At 43.8% G+C, this 19,908-nt stretch overlaps 1 protein-coding gene and 1 long non-coding RNA gene across 9 annotated transcripts in view; one reads left to right on the forward strand and one right to left on the reverse strand.

Annotated features, from left to right (window-relative positions):
* Positions 1–19,908, reverse strand: part of LOC106096811 (ubiquitin-associated and SH3 domain-containing protein B) — a 45,176-nt gene that overhangs the window by 5,859 nt on the left and 19,409 nt on the right. For 2 of the 3 annotated variants that reach the window (XM_013265627.3, XM_025898141.1), the window contains 10 exons: positions 6,285–6,338; positions 3,281–3,467; positions 2,391–2,589; positions 1,857–2,026; positions 1,538–1,746; positions 882–1,026; positions 666–792; positions 455–574; positions 286–378; positions 32–176 (listed from right to left, as the gene is read on the reverse strand). In XM_013265627.3, coding sequence (XP_013121081.1) covers positions 32–176; positions 286–378; positions 455–574; positions 666–792; positions 882–1,026; positions 1,538–1,746; positions 1,857–2,026; positions 2,391–2,589; positions 3,281–3,467; positions 6,285–6,338 — 1,449 coding nt within the window. The remainder of the gene's footprint in view (positions 1–31; positions 177–285; positions 379–454; positions 575–665; positions 793–881; positions 1,027–1,537; positions 1,747–1,856; positions 2,027–2,390; positions 2,590–3,280; positions 3,468–6,284; positions 6,339–19,908) is intronic. The other variant, XM_013265628.3, reaches the window with a different exon arrangement.
* Positions 6,315–9,181, forward strand: LOC102080964 (uncharacterized). Of its 6 annotated transcripts, none has more exons than XR_003213788.1 (3): positions 6,322–7,054; positions 7,515–7,805; positions 8,444–9,181. It is a non-coding gene; the product is annotated as an uncharacterized LOC102080964 (long non-coding RNA). The 6 variants fall into 6 exon arrangements; XR_002056393.2 differs by having other exon boundaries at positions 6,322–6,640; positions 6,793–7,805; XR_002056394.2 differs by having other exon boundaries at positions 6,322–6,640; positions 6,797–7,805.

The raw sequence follows: 19,908 nt of genomic DNA on the forward strand, positions 1-19,908 counted from the left end.
CAGTTAGCATCCTCCCACAAGCAAACATCACCTGTAAGTTGTGTCGACACTGAAGTGTGCAGCAGCCAGGTCGGTGGGAGGTATCCATGCAGGCATTGAGCTCCCAGACACCCACTTGGTCCATTCGAAAAGCCCCGGTTCCACTCGCACCTTCAGCTTGCTGTCCTGCTGTAGGCCTGTTTGCACAAACCAAATGTCATCCGAGCACACAGATAAAAAAGAAACGCACCTTCTCGATGTGTCGGTGCGGCTGCTGGGGTACAGGCCACACAGACCGGTTTTTACCTTTTAGGATGTTCTGTGCAGTCTGAACACATCGCAGAGCGGGAGAGCAGTACACGAAGTCTATGGCTGTGTTGCTCTCTAACAGGGCTTCACCTGCAAAAACAAAAACGTTAGCCTGCTCATTAGCAGCAGGTGTTTTACACCGTTCACATCGGCACCGGTCACGTACCCACAAGCCGGGCCTGGGTGGATCCAAACACAGTGATGGGAGCATCCATGTCATAGTCTCTCTGTCCTCCCCACAGAGGCAGACTGGGAGGCATGTTCAGGTTGGAACGTACGTATCTACCTGCAGAGGCAGGAAGAGAAGTACTGCTGCATGTCCAAACCTCACTGTGAGATGCACAGAGACAGTCATGAATGTGTGTGGAAGTGCTCACCTTTACTATCTGAGCAGAGGGAGAGCCAGTGTTTGCCAAAGACCACATCCATCCTCTCACCGTGGCGGCACACGAAAAGAGTCCGCTTGGGTTGCCGAGAGTGACCCCCGCTGATCCGCAGGACCTGCTGAACATCCGAGTGACAGGGCGTTTGAACGTTTGCACAGATAACAGCAACATTAGGGCGCAGTTCACAGGTCGAGTAAAAAGAACTACCTGCATCGGATGACAGATGAGACTTAGTGACGGTGTGTCTCCGGGACTTGTGCTATCGGGACGCCGGCTGTCCAGCAGTCCGTCAAACAGGCCTCTGTCTTTACTGGCCTTGTCACTGGGCTCACAGCTGAAGAACGAGTGGGAGCTGTGGTGGAAAAACACTGTCACTGTAAATCTGGCGGTGAGCTGAGAGATCGTGTGATGTGAACCTTTAAATATACTGATTGTTTTTTGGATCCTGAAAAGTAAGGTCAACGTTGCCATATCGAAACACAGTAGGGCGGGGCGTGGTCTGCAATGCCGCTGCAGGCGAGATGGACGCACCTGCAGCGGCAATCACGCCTCGCCGGCTTAAAATCTGTGCTCTGTCTGAGTCAGTGCTGTTGTTGTTGATGTGGATGTCGGGCTGTGAGCTGTAAAGCTGCAGCCGAGTTTGTGAACAGCAACCGTGTGTGGCCAATAAAGTGTGTAAGACGCTGAAAAGCATGAACATGTGGACGGGTCCGCCGTGGTTTTCTTACACAGATTCTACACACAGTTTCAGCTAGCTGCAGACGCACCGTGCAAAGCCTGCATTCATCAGTGACACGTGCACGCACATAAACATTTCAGCAGCAGCGAGACTGTGTGCGACGTTCCTTGTGTGCCACACTCACGCATGAAACACCCAGGTGTCAGATTCATCCGCCAGGCTGACATAGTTCTCAGGCAGCAGGCCGGACAGCCCGGTGGCGAGTGAGGTCCCGTACACCCAGCCCTCGCTGGTACTGTTCTGATCCACGGGAGACATAAAGACGAAATCCCCGGGAACCAGCTCCAGCTCGTCGTCGTTCTGTGGCATGTAGGGGTACATCACCCTCAGGGTCTGCATCAGCCAATCACAGACAAGCAGAACATACAGACATCACTACTCAATAGCTGTCCTCAATGTGCGCAGTCCTGGAACATGCAGGGTTTAGTGTGAATATCAGCTACCTCGTGGTTAGCAAAACGAATGTCCCGGGAGAACAGAACAGCCAGCCAATCACATCCCAGCTTCACTTCAATGCCCTTAGCGAGTTTCTCCAGTGAGGGGAGGTGGTCACTGGGGAAGTTGTAGGCTAGAGTTACATGGAGCTGCTTCTTGTGAGGCTCCACGTGGACTTCTGACAGAGACAGAGGACAGGAGACATGTCACACAGGGACTGCTTTCAGACTAAACGTGCACTTTTCTTTTAATCTGAAGAAATCTGTTTCTTTTTTTCTTTAATGCTAAACAACCAAAATATAACAGAGCATCCTCTGATAAGATGTTGGCGCGTCGCTCTACTAAGGAGCGACAGAATGAGCGAGGGCTTTAATAAGCTGTGAAGAACGCCACAACAATCACAATCACAAAGCCAGTCAGCACGCATTACTCTGTGACAACAGTGACGTGACGCTGACAAAGACACACTGTGAACGATGGAACAGACTGACAGGAAGACAGAAAACGTGGGTGCAAATATCCCTCGTGCTTGTACTTCCTACCTGCCTTCCTGACAGCCTCTGCGGCAAAGTCAGCTGCAAACTGCTTGAGGATATCGGCCACCTGCTCCTCCACGAAAAGACCGATGAAGTTAGAAGATGTGTAGAGCTCTAAGGGCAGTGGGCTGGGAAACCGACCCCGCCACTGCTGTACGGTGGCCTGGAGGGCTTCGCACAGAGCTTCTACTTTCTGGTCTGCACACTGTGTAAGCAAGAAGAGATGGGAGTTCAGAGAGTGGACTGGGTCCAATACTGTTTCTACTGATGCACATCTGTGTAGTCTCTGGAATATAACAGTGATGCTGCTCATTAAGAAATGTCTGTTGCATAAAGAAGATGTAAACATGCAGAACGGCAGCATATACTATGATTTTAGAGTGCCCCACATTTGTGTAGTTTGCTTTTTTGTAAAGTTTGCAAACTCTCATGTATCTGGGTGTTAAGCTATTTCCTCTTATTTTGAAAGCTTCTTTTGTGGCTTGCTGTGGTTTATTACTTTCCTTTTTTAACTTCCTCCTTTGATGTTTTCCCACCCTTGTATTTGCCTTGACTGAGTTCACTTGTGTCTTATTATCCCTCCTCCCTGTGTGTCTACAGATATTAGTATTTACCAGAAATGTTTTCAGTCTTAAACATTTTGTATAATTGTGTTCTTCTATTTTTTTACGATCCAGTTCTTAGCAGACACTGCGAGCTCTGATGACACCTTCACACGTATTTCCCAATCCTATCAACACTGTTGATGCTGTTTCAGTGATTAGCCAAAGCTTACCTTAAAACTATTCAGTTAATTAACTTTATGCACAAGGACAAAGAAGAAAATAATGTATCCGGATATCGACGAATACAACTGTTGAATTTCAGCCATGACAGTTAAATCCAGTTAAACTCACCATGAAGAACTGGCAGAGCGTAATATGGGGGAAAATGTTGTGGGCTTTGTTTTTGCCACAGGTGACCCGGCTCTGCTGCCAGAAATGGGAGAGCTGGTTCTGAAGGGGCCCGCTGGGTCGCAGGTAGAGGACGTACTCTCTCGGCAACGGGTCGTCCAAGAACGGGTCGTCCACGTGTGAAAACAGCCTGTGTGTGACACGGAAACGTCTCACATCGTGCTGCTGTGACATGCCGTACATTTACTTTCACATGAAACCTTGAAAGAAGAAACGGGTAAGTGCACATTATATCTGACAGCTGTGCAGCCAGATGACTGCCCGAGCCCTGTAGCTCACTTCGAAGTGGAACATTTCCTGTTTAGAGACTCTGGGACATAAAACACTCCTCCTCGTCTGCTTATTGGCTCATAATGTTGCTCTCGCCCAGAACATGGACGGCTGAATAAACTCTTTGGCTTTCAAGAAAAATAATTTTCTTCAGATTATTGGAACAGCCAAATACCTTCATATGAATACTATCCTCCACATCTAGAGCTTAAAAGGCCAAGAACAGTGTTTGTTTTTAGGCCCACAATGATCACACTGACTGTTAGAACGTGAGCACTGACCACGCTAACAATACTCAGTTCAGTTTTATTTCCATACAGCGCCAAATCACAACAACAGCCGGCTCAAGGTGCTTTATACTGTAAGGAAAAGACCCTACAGAGAAAACCACAACAATCATATGACCCCCTATGAGCAAGCACTTTGGCGACAGTGGGAAGGAAAAACTCCCTTTTAACAGGAAGAAACCTCCGGCAGAACCAGGCTCAGGGAGGGGCGGGGCCATCTGCTGCGATGGCGGTTGGGGTGAAATGACAATCAAATGAAAATGAGTCGAGGTCGTCTTTGCACACGAATCATTGAGGTGTTAACGTGCACTGCACTAACACTGATTGTGCTGCTTTTCTTTTCCATGTGCAAAGTGCAGCTTGACCCCGCCCCCCACCGCCTCTACCTCTAAAGATAGATTTTTCTTTATCCATCTTTAAATTTGAAAAACAGTCGTGTTTCTCTGACAGTCGGGTAGAAGAAGGTCAGTCGTCACTATTGTGTTTGCTGTTTCTGATTATGATCATCTGTTCACAGTATCGGCTCACACAACAGTGATCTTCGATCCAGTGAACATGGCTCGTGCATCTTTGGGCTTTGTATTCTACAGCGCGCCGTGTGTGGCAGGACGCACTGTGAACAATGGCTGAGTGGGCATGATTCTGGTCATCTGCACTTCTGTGCAAACTTTGATGATCTGTAAAGAAAGCATTCCTGTTTTCTTCACACATGCAGGGGGACTGAGAGAAGAACAGCTGGAGATGAACACTGTGCAGCAGTAAATGACAGTCTGTGACACATCACATCCTGTCACCGCTGATTGTGACTTATTAAAATCTTATCAGACCATCAGTTTGACGCACGTCCAACTGTTTTAATCATGACTGTTTAGTCATTGCTCAACTTTTATCCCACATGAATCAGTTTCACAATATAACAATAACAATTTCACAATATACGAACAAGCTGAGCACACCCATCCCTCTAAACCTACAAAATACAGGAGCACAGCTTTCACTACAGTACTGTGCATTTTAAACTACACCTCATTTCTTCTATATTGAGGATTGAAAAATGGAAAATGAGGATTTAAACATGTGCAGACATAAATGGAAATCCAGTATATAAGATAAAAACACAAGGTCATTAAATGGTAAATGGACTGATTCTTACATAGTGCTTTATGCAACATGCCACATCCACACAAACACTTCCTTCTATGCTTTTAGCGCTTTCTAACATTGGCACACAGAGCAGGCTGGGGGAGCCAGGCGTCGAACCAGCAACCCTGCAATCAGCAGATGACCTGCTCTGTATTTTCTTTAAGTCGTCTTTAGGAATAAGAAGCTCTTCTTTGGATGTTGGCAGCCTTTTTGTTCTGCTCATTGTTAATAATGTTCAAGCACATTTGGACTAATCACTCCATCAGAGCTGTTGCCGCTGGTGTTCAGCCCAGTTCAGTCTGTTTGCCTTTACAAAGACTATGTGACAGCCACTTTCCACTGATGAGTGAACAGCAGGTGATCAGCTGAAGGGCCAGATGCAGCTCTCAGGTTCATGGCCAATGACACGGCTGCCTGATACTCTTCAGATACTTCTTCTTTTGTCTTTGTTTTAAGGGCACACTGCGAGAAAGTCAGAGAATCAAAGGCAAACTTGGAAAGACCTTCAGAAAGCCGGAGACCAAATTTGAAAAATGACAAACGACTCATTGGAAGATGAGGAGTAGCTTCAGACTGGCTGTACTACGCAGTACTGCATTTGTGCCTGTGCTTCCAATCTAAAGAATAAGAATATAACAGCTCTTGTACTTCACTCATGAATAGTTCAGTTCAGCTTATATATATGCTAGAATACAATATGTGGTCTGTGATTAATACAATAAACCTTTAGAACCAGTCAAATGAAATTCAAACTTGACTGAACAAACATATATAAAATAGTTTTTAATATTGTTGAGCCAACCAGCTACTTAAACAAATGAAGTTACACTCATGTTTGAAGTTTACTTATACTGAGTAATTTCTGACTGCATACTGTAGAGTACAGCTGTACACGTTTCATGTAACACTGTACTGGTTTATTTCTAAGTACTGAACGCTTTCCAGTTTAAAGTTATTGCTAACAACAAACTCCAGGTAGTAATCACTGATGTGGGTTGTTGTTCAGGCACTGGTGAAACCAGTGTTGCTGTGCTGCTGTGACAAAAACACAGATCCGTGTCTGCATCGTCCTTTATTTCACAAAGTGTTTGATTTGCACTCAGCTGCAGTTACCTGCAATTATTTAACCCACAGTTGTAACACACGTGTCCAGCAGAGGGCGGTATACGATACATTTCCTCTCTGCCTGGTGATGTGTCCTGTACACATGATGGAAATGTGCTGTGTACACATAGAGTTGAACCTACCAGTCACATGCTGCTTGGACACTGCGACCTCCAGTCGACACCAGAGCTTTGAGTCTGTGAAAGAAGAGAGGAAGAAAAATGAAACGCACGCCTTAAAGAAAGTTCACCACAGCACTCAGTGACTGACACAAAGGGCTTTTTTGCTCTTTGTTTGTCTTTCAGTTAAGCGGCAGAGAGGAACAAGATGATCTTGTGCACATCCTGAGGAATTTTCTGGCTGAACAACAAAACAGAAAACAGCCACACCTATGAGGACGCACACGAGGGCTCGGAAGGAAAAGAATATGGAAAAGTTGTTGAGCATACCTAACACCGAGGTTTCTACAAACAGTGTGGGAGGCAAAAGAAAGTCTTTGGTATTCTTCAGGTTTTCCTTGTTACTCAGTTTGTTTGTTTTTATCAGTGGTTAAAACAGCAAGCTCTATTTTTGTACTTTATAAAAATGATAAAGTTTTTTATGCAAATCTAACGATAACTGGTTTAAAAATGTTTGTTTATTTTCTGTCAGACAGAAATGGTCGCAGTGCTGCACCATCATATTAAATGCTGTTTGCCAGAGACAACCAATAAGAACAAATCTGGCTTAAAGCGAGAGGAACAAAAACAGCTGGTCAAGAGCCGCACGGAGGCTGGAGCTCAGGACCAGAGCAGGTCAGCTGCTAATCAGACGGTTGGTGCTTTAATCCCCGACTGCTCCAGTCTGCACACCAAATGGGCAAGACACGAACCCCAAGTCGTTCTCCCATCAGAGTTTGAGTGTTAGATAGAAGGTATGTGAATGAGGCACGTTGTATAAAATGCCCAGGTAGAGGAGGAAAGTGCTACATAAGAACCAAACCATTTATGAAAAAATAAATTTGATTTTGAACTGGAATTCATGCAGAGACAACGATAAACCTCAGACACGGGGCTGGACCTGACAAGTCTGAATCACATTTTAACTGAAACATCTACAGACGGTACAAACAGCGCAGCAGCCGTTAACCCACAGAATCACTTTTATACTACATTTGTGAGAATATCACAGAAATGTCGGCCAACGTTTCATCAAGAGTGAAAAACTGATTTGAAACTTTTGATTTAAAACATTAAAACAAAGCACGGATGAAAGTTATTCAAACAAATACATGTGGACATAATAATCAATGTAGTTACACACTGAGCAGACATGGAGAAACATTAGCGCTCATGGTAAACGCTCCACTTTCATCAGCTGCTGTTCATGTTAAGGTTGACGGGTGCTGGACGGGCACCAGAGGGCTGATGCCCTGACCACGGGGGAAGAGACAACGCTGTTCACACCGACTCTGAATCGACACGCAAAGTCAGCCAACACACACACACACACACACACACACACACACACACACACAGTAAAAACTTATCAAGGCTGAATGTCTTTCTATAACTGAGACAGGTAACTGTTTATGTCTCTGTCATTATCCTCCCAGGACCTACGTCCACATATATGGGGATCACATTCTGGGTTGTCTAGACCACAAACTACAGAAACTACACCAGGTAAAAAGATAATTCTTTGTTTTTACATCCATCGGGTCCCAATCAGCCCAAAGAGCAAAGAGAAATTAAAAATGCATGCAGGAGGTTAAATTATAGTCAGGTAAAAAAATAGTGACGAGTGCAGCTTTACTTAGAGACGTGCGTTTACTGAACAAACATGTTTAATTTGTTATTCCAAGTTCAAACTGGTGTCTTTATTTAATGTAGTTACATTTTTAAAGCGTGAGACATAAAAGGCGTGATTGTTTTCTGTGATGAAGACTAAGGAGTAAATAACAATAAGAAAGCATCGACTTCCAGCCATGTTGTTACTTTGATAGCAGCAGTCACACACACGCTTAATCATTAACGTTAACAACACTAGAATATTTTTGCAACATTTAAGGAATTTAACCTTCACATTTCTACTGAAACCAACATCGCTGCAGCTCAGTGATGACGACCATTTGTTCCTGATGTACTTTTATATTGGGCACATTTACAAAGAGGGAGCACCTTTTTTTTCCTGTCCCGTGACCGATAAAAATCAGAGTTTTTGCACATTGGAACAGAACATTTTTATAATTCTTTCCACTCTTGCCGTTGGCTCTAAATGTCAGGGTGTGTGTGTGAGTGACTGCATATTTCTGTCACACCAGGGATGGAGAAAGACCAAATGTGAGTAAAGATGAGACGCCAACACGGATCACGAGTCAGAGGAAGCGTCAGTTCCTCAGCAGACATGGGCAGCAACATGGAAGATGATACGCAGCGCGTGTAGGATGATATTAACGCTTTTCACTCAGAGTGTGAACACACCACACAGGGCTGACTCCTCTTTACAATAAACTGACACTTCAGAGTTACTTGTAAAAGTGTTACTCACCCGTTCGAGTGATCTTATAGCATCATTTTTGTGTTTCATGTTTTCTGCTTTGTAATTCAAAGTGGGGAAAAGACAGCAGATTGCAGTAACGTCTGCATCCTCAGTCTGTGTGCAGTCCACAAGTTTTCACGTGGGATGAGCAGTGAAGATGAAAGAGCCACTGACACAGTGTGAACCGAAATGTACCCGTTCACGCCTCCAGCCCAACCTGGAGCTAAAGCTGCCGAGGAGCAGAAACAGCAGCACATCAGAGAATGGAATTAGCCACCGCTCGGAGCTAAGAATCTGGACACGCTAATGTGGTTTTCATCTCCGGGGATTCAGAAGTTTATTCTGTACGCAACAAGCTATTGTTCCTGTGGGACAGGCGTACTGCGCACAGCACGGTCCGAAGGTTTGAAAGCACAGAGCTGGTGAGCAGACCAGACTCCAAATGAACGCTAAGGCTGTTTTTCACCCTCCACAACAAAACTATTACTGCCAGCTTAATAAAGCTGTACTCACATCAAGATCTTTGTGTCGTCTCCTCACTACAGATGTGGAGGAAAGGACTCTGTAAAGATGATGTTTTCCCCCGGTACAAACAGATCTGACCTTACAGTGTCCACTCAGACACTTAGTTCAAAATAACAGACAGACTGCACATGCAGCTTTTGTACAAACAAAATATAATATTTTGTTATGTTTATAACAAAACACATTATTCACCATTATTCAACCATTTTATCGAAAAGGACACATAAAGTGTACACCGTACTAGAATAAGACCTACTCTTTAAATTGCTGCGTTTGATGACTTTGTCGTGGATTGAGAATTTATTCCAGTCAAAGCGAAGCAGACTGCAGTCAGGATAAAGTTGAGCTGTTGACCTAATCTGAGCTGTTAAACATAATCGTACGTATCCCAGAACACAAAGCTTTTTTATGACGCCCCACGCACAGAGAAGGACAAAGCAGTACTGTTGTGTAGACGCTCTGTGAAGGGGAAGAGAAAAGAAAGCAGCTTCACCACAGCGAGCCTGAAAAGCAGCAGCTGAGACCACAGCAGAGACGCTGTTTGGGTTTGACGAAGCTGCTCGTGTCCCACAGGTAAGACCTGCGTATCACTGCACACGTGTGTGAGAGAATCGCAAAGAAGGAAGAGGAAGAGAAGGAAGGAACACCTGGGTGACATTCAGTCTTAATGAACACAAACTGGAGCACATCAGGCTTTCACAACCCTCACAGCGAAAGCAGAAGTGGATTCTGTGAAACACTCGCTGTGCTGACATGTTCGAGTAAAGCCAGCACACTGTCATGTCTACGACATATGTAAATGAACAGATTCAACCGTACATGCAGTCCACACATAAACGAATGCTCCATGATGTAAAGACTGCATATCAGCATTAGAGCACTGATAAATGTGACCTCGGAAACATACCATCACAACCATCCTATACCGTCTTTATTAGTCAGAACTGGAAACATGAGACAGTTTTTCCTGCTTCTTTGTTTGTCATGACAAGTAGGCAGCTCAGTAGGAAAAAAGCTTTTGCATCACAACAGCTTTTAAAAAGACACGAAAGATAAAACGGAAACGCTGCGCTGGACTCAAAAAAAACCCAAAAACGGCCGACGCAGAGCAGGAGCGTAGAAACGTCCAAGAACACAAGAGAAGAGTGCAGGGAAGCAAACTGAGAGCAAATAAGAGCGAAACACTGTACGAGCCGACAAAGAAAAGAAGCACAGTGAAGCTTTAAACACACACAGAAGGCAAACAGTGGAACCGTCACAGTAACAAGACACAGCTGAACTCAGACAACAGGAAACAAACTGGCTTCATAACCAAACCTGCCATTCATTGCATTACACTTACATTAAAATACCGTGTAAAGCTGATTATTTATGTGTAACACCATCAATGCACCGAGCTCTGAGGAACACACTCTACAACTGGATGACAAAAAAGATTAATGTGTCCTCAGACTGAACGGTCATATTTCTAAGGTTACACGTGTCATCACCACTACAAGTTTTTAAACACGTTACTTCAGGCTGGTACAACAGCTCGCACAGGTGGTCTGCATCTTTGACCTCAGTACACTTCAACTTTGTTTTTTTACATTTCCCAGTACTATAATGGTCCTAAGAAGCTCTACACTGTGACAGCATGGTTCCTTCTTTGTTTCCACCTTTTAAAATGATGCTGCTGACTGCTAAAGGCTAAAGTTTGCAGCTGAGACCAAAGTACCAAAAACATGAATCAAAGGAAACTGTTGCAACTGTTTTCATCACCAGGTTTATATATGTGGTGAGAACAAAGGAACGACACATTTAGCAAAAGTAAAAAGCCAGTGGTAAAATGAACGATTCTAATAACATCAATGACATTTGATCAAGTCACTTCTGAGAAAAAGCCTCTTTTTGTTTATTCTAGTTGGAACAAACGAGCCTCAAAAGAATCAGGAAGGAGAGAACGACAACACAAGCTAAATAAATATATAATAAACTATCATATCTAATACGTAATCTCAGGTTGTTGCCGCCACACTCTTGACTTTGGATGAGGCTGTGACGATCAGAGGAAGTTCTTAGATGAAAGTGGCTCCATGGCTTCTTCACATTACAAAAGTGTAAAACATTCATGTGAGCTAAAGTGGCTGCAAGCACAGCATGTTTCCATGAATGTACAATCATCCAGGAAGTCAGAAAAAGGACTTCCTCAGTGTGACTCAAGCTACAGTCCAAAGCATTTCTTTGTAAGTAAAACACGAGTTTTTAGAGCTTCTGCTGTATGAGCAGGTGAGTAATGGCTGGGTGTTTGGGGCTAGGACAGCCCCCGGTACGTGTGGGGAAAAGCAAACATGGCGTTCCAACATGGACACCCTTCTAATATGGCGTCTCGATCTGCATCAAACCACTGTGACGTTCAGAAATCACACGAGCAACATAACTACGGTGCTGTGAAGAAGGGTTTGCCCCCGTTCTTATTTATTTTTGCATAACTGTCACACTTTTAGATTTCAAACACATTTTCATGTAACACGATGATAATGTGAGTGCAAAATGCAGCTTTTTTAAAAAATCCAGTTAATCACAGTTGATCTACGATTTAACAAAACACAGGACAGCTGGGTTTGGATACTTTGAACAGATCAACATTTAAACATTACACACTTTTTCGAGGAGTGCACATCAGACTGGCTAAAGACAAAGAAACGTCGCTTCAGAAGATAACTTTGTGAATCTGTTGCTGTGACAATCATTTCAACAATTATTTCAAAGAACCAAAACATTTGCGGCACCTTCAACTTGCCCACTCATGATCGCGTCACAGAGCTTAGAACTTCAGAGTCTGGGTGCACATTTAAAGCTGTGAGGTCAGTTTATGAATTCAAACGAAAAGTGACACAGTTTTATATTTAAACCCATTTAAAGCTGCAGTATTGATTTATACATGTGAAAGAGTTTGTACTAGATCACAGAAACACCATGTTTTAAAATTTGTTTCATAACTAAAAGAAAATAAAAGTGAAACTGTGTCTGGGTTCCCCTCGGCAGCCTCCACTTCCTGTTTCTCGTGCTGCCTCCGAGGGTTTCCAGAGCTGCGGGCTGCCGAGTCAAACGCGTCCATTAGAGGCGAGCGAGATTCGAGGAGGAGCCTAAACACAGTGTCTAGCCTTTTCTGGGAACAAGCTAATGTCAGATTGCATCATGAAAGAAATCAGAGGCAGTGTGTTCGGAGCAGCGATGGTAGCGCAGCCTGGCGTGAGGTTTGCTGATCAAAGGCTGGTGAGATCACTCGGGTCTGCCTCGCTAAAGCCTCAAAGGGCAGCTACTCACCACTCCCTCAGACTTCATGATGACGGTGCAAATCTGCACACACGCTCTCAGCCTCTACGCTGTTCATTTTAATGCTGAGCAGCAAAACCGCAACTCCCCATCTGACTGACCCATAAACAGCTGGGCTGTTAGCTTTCATTGCGATAGTTTTAGTTTATTAGTGGACTCCAGGTGATGTCCTGCTCCCTGTAGATAACAGCACTTTAAAGCTATGAACCAGAAATGATAATAGAGGAGAATAAGTATGATGCAACAAAGGTGTATGAAACAGACAATATCAGACTAAGGCTACGTTCACACTGCAGGTCTTAATGCTCAATTCCGATTATTTGATCAAATCCGATTTTTTTTGTCTGGTTGTTCACACTGCAAATAAAATGTGACAGCAAACACGCTCTAGTGCGAACAGTTCACGGCCCTCAAAGCGTCCCGCATGCGCAAAAGAAGACGTCACACACAACGCGCTCTGTTTACGGAAGTAAACATGGCGACTACATAGCTAGTAGGTGTTATTGCAGCAGTCTATCAATTTCTCCCCATATGCTAATCAAGTCCAAAACCTCAGTTTCTGTCTCTGCAGTCTCTGCAGACAACGACGGTCTGCAGTCTGAAACCAGTGGAAATCACCATGCTGAGCTTACTCTGTTGCTCTGCTATGTCTTTATTAAACACGCCCATAGTTGCTGCTTGAGGTGACTGACTTGGAGTATCCCATTTCTTTGCCGTCCAGTCTGAGCGTGGAGCTCTGTGCACAGTTCATCCTGCTACTTTTATCAGCAGTCACATCAGCCACAGGTGGCTGTAGCTTAGGTGGTAGAGCAGGTCAGCTACTAACTGGAAGGTTGGGGGGTTCAATCCCAGTCTGCATGCCAAATCGGGCAAGATACTAACTCCATGTTGCTCTCCGATGCCTCCATCGGAGTATGAATGTTAGATAGGCACTAACAGCCAAGCACTTAGGAAAAAGAATGAGGCAGGTTCTGTAAAGCACTCTAAGCGCTCAGATAGAGTAGAAAAGTGCTATATAACAACCAGTCCATTTACCAATAAACAGTCAGACTAGCTCAGACTGACAGATAATTGGCTACGCTTCAGATCACAAGTCTAATGTGGCCTTGGAGCCAGTGACGGTAAACGCTCCGTGTTTCCATTCGTGAAGGCGTCTCCTGGTTGTAGACTCGCTCTTTACGAGTGTTTGTGACTTGGATAGATGGTGTTAAGCTATTTTTCTTAAGTAATAATAATTTAAGAAATAATTGTCTCAGCACACACGTTAGTCGTCTTCCACGTTCCTTCGGGTCTTTTGGTGTTATTGAGCTTGGCCAGTGTTTTCCTTCTTTCCAAGAACTTCCACAGGATTGATCGGGCCTCTCCAAATGTCTTTGCCGCCTCTCTGAGAGCTTGTTTTGTCACTCTGATAAAGTCTCCATCACTTGTACTGACTCACAAGCTTTCAGTGAAAAGCTGTAAATATAAATTCAACAGTTTCAGATAGAGCTGGGCGATAGAACGATAACGATATGTATTGCGAAATAACTTTTTCTCGATAGAAAAATTTAACTATTGCGATAGGCCTCATCTCTCTTGGCCTCTTAAAAGAAAAAAAAGAACAGCCAATCCAAATTAAGTAGCGCAGAGCCGAACCAATCACAGCCGCAGCGTCACGTCACGTGACTTGTTACGTACAGCACAAGCGCCAAGGCGCACATGTGTATTTGTTTGGGAAGCAGCCAGCCGTGCAGCCCGGGTAATGAAGGAAAGGAGTTTGCCGACTAGAGAAAAATCAACCGAGAGCGTGAGCGAAGGTTACCGAAGAAAAAACAGATGATGGTTCCAATGCTGGAGAGCTTGTCGAACGGAAGGGCCACAGAAGTTCCGTAGTGTGAAGGTATTTCGGCTATTTCAAGTCTGACAAAAACAGAGTAGCGCGCACTGTAAATTGTGCCGAAAGCAAGTCTGGAAATACAATAAAGCGGTGCATGCTCAATCTCTGACTGAAAGCGCTGATTCGTCATTCGGCTTTTGTCAGACTAAAGTAACTGTTAAAACTGTTTGAAAAGCTAAGCTATACAACAAGGAGAGATTGAGAATTTCCTTTTAGTTCTCAGTTTATTTGATATTGACAAAAGTTAGTCAATTTTGTCTGTTCTTCTGTAAAACGAACTAAGATTTATTTTTAGAATTAATATTTTGTTTCTAAGTGGAATTGACAATTTAGTCTGTTTGTTTGTTCTATTTTGAAACTTAAACGCTTTAGCGGCTGCCTTTTGTGTAGTTTGCAATATTTGCCTTTATTTATCTGAAACTGAAGTCTCATGTTCCTTAAGTACATCTACCCTGTTGAACTTATTATGGGAAATAATTATTTAAATCAAAACAAGCTGCTGATTATTTCACATTTTACTTGTGAGCAACGGCACATTTAAATCTTACAAATCTAGTTATTTGGCTTATATCGTGATATATATCGTTATCGCCTGAAATGAAAAAAACATATCGTGATATGAAAAAATCTTATATCGCCCAGCTCTAATTTCAGATATTACATCTGCTTCATTTGTCATATAATAACAATAACAGGGGGAAGGGGACAAACTACAGAGATCACCAACTGAATGATACTCAAGTACGTTCTTGTTGGGTGGCCGTCCATCACAGCAAACCTTCGATTCAATGGTTAGCCAAAACATTTGAAAATTTCACTGCTCCACAGCTGGTCCACCACCACACAGTCCCAAGAAAAGCCCGAACCCCTCTCCACCTGTGAGTACGCAGCAGGTTGTCCCCATATCATCATTTTCCCCATCAGTGTTGAAACAGACTAAACATGCCCTGTCACCCAAAGCTGGTCCAAAGTGCTGCATATACACAGAGCAGATTATTGTCAGGCTAAAAACACTTCTTCAGCTCTACAAATGTTTGATATTGTAAATAACACATGCAGGCTCAGTCTGGCAGCTTAAAGGCTTTTGTTAGGAGAAAAAACCCTCGCGCATTCTCACCCACAGAGATGTGAAAGCAAGTTTTCCAACTGCAAAGAGATCCTCTGTTAACAGCTCACAGAGACAGGAAGAGAAACAGACAGGCAGAGAGCAACACGCCCACGCAGCGCTGCTCCGACCTACAGCTCGTGCAGCACGTAAGGTTTCGCTGGAACACAGCATGCCCCAAACAGGTGAATGTAATTAATAGCAAGTTACACAGAAAGACTAATGACATCACAATGATAATAATTCGTGCGATGGAAAAAGCTTGAGACTAAAAGCCAAAGGAAGTGGGTTCTGGTTTGTCAGGCTGATGGAAAAAAAGACCCTTTTGTAAGAAATATGTGGTCAATAATAGTCTCTGATGGTTTGCAACAATACAAACACACACATGAAGCGTACCTGCGATGCACGATTCCTGTTAGCTAGCTAGTTTACGTGCGTTTTATTTGAGCACTTTTGTATGAGACTCTTCTGTTTTCACTAAAGTGTTTCAATTTTTGCTCGTTTCATCTTCAACTCTGAGCTTGTTGCATCAGTTTAGCTGATTTCAGATGCTTAGCTAACCTTAAACAACCTAATGTGTTATAGTGTATCACTGAAACTCCACCTATGTCACTTCTGATGAAAAGTAACACGAGTACAGCTTCAGTTGTGGTTAACTCTGAAAAATAAATGAAATACAATCGGCTGCATCTGGTTTATCAAGCAAGAAAAATGTCTCCAGTTTTCTTCTGTTTCATATTCAATGAATTTTATGGAACAAGTTGTAAGTTAAGCTTCTTTATAAACACTCACATATAAGAAGGTTTAACATTTCAATTTTTTATCTGCAGCTTCTTGCTTTGCAAACACCCAGAGTGATGCTCAAACAAATATCATATATGAAAGTACACGTTATATACCAGAGTCACTAAGAGCAACCATTTATGTGGATAAATATAACTGCAGCGTTTCCCTGAAATTAATATCAGGTTAGCTTTATTGTTGTTTGCTAAATCAAAACCATCCATTTCTCCCTTTAATTTTCACAAACAGATAATAATAACAACAACAACAACAATAATAATAATGATAATAACAAATAAAAGTTAGTGTCTGTCGAGAAAAGTTGTAGGTTTATAAAAAGCCTGTCTCTTTATGTTTGTGTGTGTGAAAGAATAAAAACATCAAACACAAGAACATTGGCTTTTGAAATCAAATGTATGAATCTGGTTCTAATTTAAAGAATTAAAAACGAAATGAAAAATGTCGTTGTGGTATTTTTGGCTTTGAAGAGTTTCTCTTGTTCTGTTTGAACTGTACTTTTACTGATGTGTCTAAAAGGGCCGCTACGTTTGACATGTTTGACATTTATCTAACATAAATAATTCATCCACTAATGTACGAGACATTTGTTCCATCGATTATTCAGGCAGACAGATAACCTGCAGCGGGGCTTTACTGCCATCACGGAGTACCATGAGTCAGTGTTCAGCAGGAGAAATCCCCCCGACTGCACCAAACTCGCCCTAAAACTCTGAGTCAACTACGGCCTTAAAAACCTAACAGCTCACCAAACATGTGTGGGACCTTGTTCTGTGTGTGAAATGTGTTAAATGAAGAGTTTATGCTGAAGACCAAAATTTGTTCCCTGCTGGCTGTTAGCTCCTGTTATCATAGGAAACTGTGTGAATTATTGGTTTATTTTTAAAAAGATTTTGTATGGATTTAAACACGTGTTTCCATGGATCATACAATCCATGGAAATATTGTCATGTAAATAATAAAAATGCTTCTTTTTGACTGAACCACTTTCAACAATATTGAGCTGAATGCAGCAGGATGTTCCCGACTCTACACACGTCTGCTGCTATTAATATTTCCATACCACATTGGAAAAACATACTCGTGCATATTAATTTGCTATTCATTTTCCCACTTATGTGCTGACATGAACTTGTTCTGCTGAAGGGGGTTTTGTGAATACAGCTTTGGTTAAATGATCCCCACCGTGTTTAATGTGTTTTTGTGAAGGCGTTCATCTGCTTCACAGCGCAAGTCTTCACGCCTGATGTAGCGCGTCTTTTCTGACTGACAGCACCGACAAAGACAGCAGAGCCAGGAGTGCAGCATGTGCATGAGGCGCGCTGCAGCGCACAGCACAAATGTCACCAGGCTGCATAGCGCTGCAGGTTGATGGGGTGAAATTCTGCTCTGAGCCTCGGCAGAGCTTCAGGCACACGCACCGTCTTCGTACTGCAGCTGTTAGACGGCAACAGCTCTCTTCCACACGAGTGCTTTAAAGTCTGCCAGTGTGCATTTGAAAGTATTGTTGCTTTTAACCTGGTCACACCCAGCAGGTCGGCTGTTGTGGGGCCCGTGGGGCAGGCAGCAGGGTGGCTGTGGACAAGCAGGGGAAAGTTTCACACAGGAGTCACTGACCTTCACCCTAACCCAACGTTTCAGAGGAAAAGAAAAGAAAAGAAAAGAAAATGAGAATTTTAAGAAAAAAATGTAAAAAAGATTTGAATGAACACCAGCTGGACTGATTCTGTTTGTGTCATGTGATTGGCAAGACATGAAAATACAGATATCCTGATAGCAGAGGGTTAACCCAGTGATAGTTTGGACCTCACACGGTAACTAAATTATCGATTTTTCTTTCTTAGAATTATAAATTATGAATCGCATTTTTAGTAATTATAAAACCAAAGATAAAAATGTGTCAGAACAAACCCCTGCAGCAAGGCGGCCTGGCATTTGAGCAACATGCTAAACCTGCACAGTTTTCAGGGTTGATTTTTTAAATCAGAATCAGAATACTTTATTGATCCCCAGGGGAAATTATTTTTCGTTACAGTGCTCCATTATAAACAAACATTAACAGAGACAGACACAATATATACAGGCATATATATACATAAAAGTCACTTATTAATAAATAGCTGAAAAGAACATGTGCAAGAAGGGTGTAGCTGTTGCAGTAAACAGTGTGTTAGATGGATGAGTTGTACAGGGAGATGTCCACAGGCAGGAATGATTTCCTGTGTCGTTCAGTGGTGCATTATGGGTAATCTCAGTCTCTCACTGAACGCGCTCCTGTGACTGACCAGCATGTCATGGAGTGGGTGGGAGGTGTTATCCAACATTGTCTTTATCTTGGACAACATCCGCCTCTCCGACACCACCTTGAGGGAGTCCAGCTCCATCCCCACAACATTACCGGCCTTACGAATCAGTTTATCGAGTCTGTTGGCATCTGCGACCCTCAGCCTGCTCCCCCAGCATGCAACAGCATAGAGGATCGCACTGGCCACAACAGACTCGTAGAAAATCCTGAGCATTTTCTGGCAGATGTTGAAGGACCTCAGTCGCCTCCAAAAATAGAGACGACTCTGGCCCTTCCTGTAAAGTGCTGTGGTGTTTTTTGTCCAGTCCAGTTTATTGTCAATGTGTACTCCGAGGTATTTATAGTCCTCCACAATATCAACACTGACCCCCTGGATTGAAACAGGGGTCAAGTGTTTCCTGGTCTTCCTGAAGTCCACTATCAACTCCTTGGTCTTTGCCACGTTGAGCTGCAGATGATTCTGCTCACACCACGTGACAAAGGAGTCGACCACAGCCCGGTGCTCTGTCTCATCATCCCTGTTGATGCATCCAACCACCGCAGAGTCATCAGGAAACTTCTGAAGATGGAGGTCTCTGTGCAGTGGCTGAAGTCTGTGGTGTAGAGGGTGAGGAGGAAGGGGGAGAGGACAGTCCCCTGTGGTGCCCCTGTGTTGCTGATTACCTTGTCAGACACACACTGTGGGAGACGTACATATTGTGGTCTTCCTGTCAGGTAATCAACAATCCAGGACACCAGAGAAGCATCCACCTGCATCGCTGTTAGCTTATCACCCAGGAGGGTCGGCCTGATGGTGTTGAAAGCACTGGAAAAGTCAAAAAACATGACCCTCACAGTGCTCGCCGGCTGGTCCAGGTGGGTGTAGACACGACTGAGCAGATAGATGATGGCGTCCTCTGTTCCGAGACGAGGCTGATAAGCAAACTGAAGGGGATCCAGATGTGGTCTGACGATGGGTCGCAGCTGGTCCAGGATGAGCCTTTCCAGGGTCTTCATGATGTGGGAGGTCAGTGCCACAGGTCTGTAATCCAGGGGACCACTGGGACGTGGCGTCTTTGGAATAGGGACGAGGCATGATGTCTTCCACATCACTGGGACCCTCTGCAGACTCAGACTCAGAATAAACAGTTGATGAAAGACTCCACACAGCTGGGGGGCACAGGCCCTGAGGACGCGGGGACTCACTCCGTCTGGTCCAGCAGACTTGCCTGAGTGGAGTCTCCTCATTTTGTCTGTGCGGGTCGTCTGCTTTAACTCTTCCCCCATAAAGGTGTCATTTAACAATAACCCCTGTATGCTTTGACACCTGAGTCTGTA

Source organism: Oreochromis niloticus, linkage group LG14 (assembly GCF_001858045.2).
Source record: "Oreochromis niloticus isolate F11D_XX linkage group LG14, O_niloticus_UMD_NMBU, whole genome shotgun sequence".
In the NCBI taxonomy this organism is placed as follows: domain Eukaryota; kingdom Metazoa; phylum Chordata; class Actinopteri; order Cichliformes; family Cichlidae; genus Oreochromis; species Oreochromis niloticus.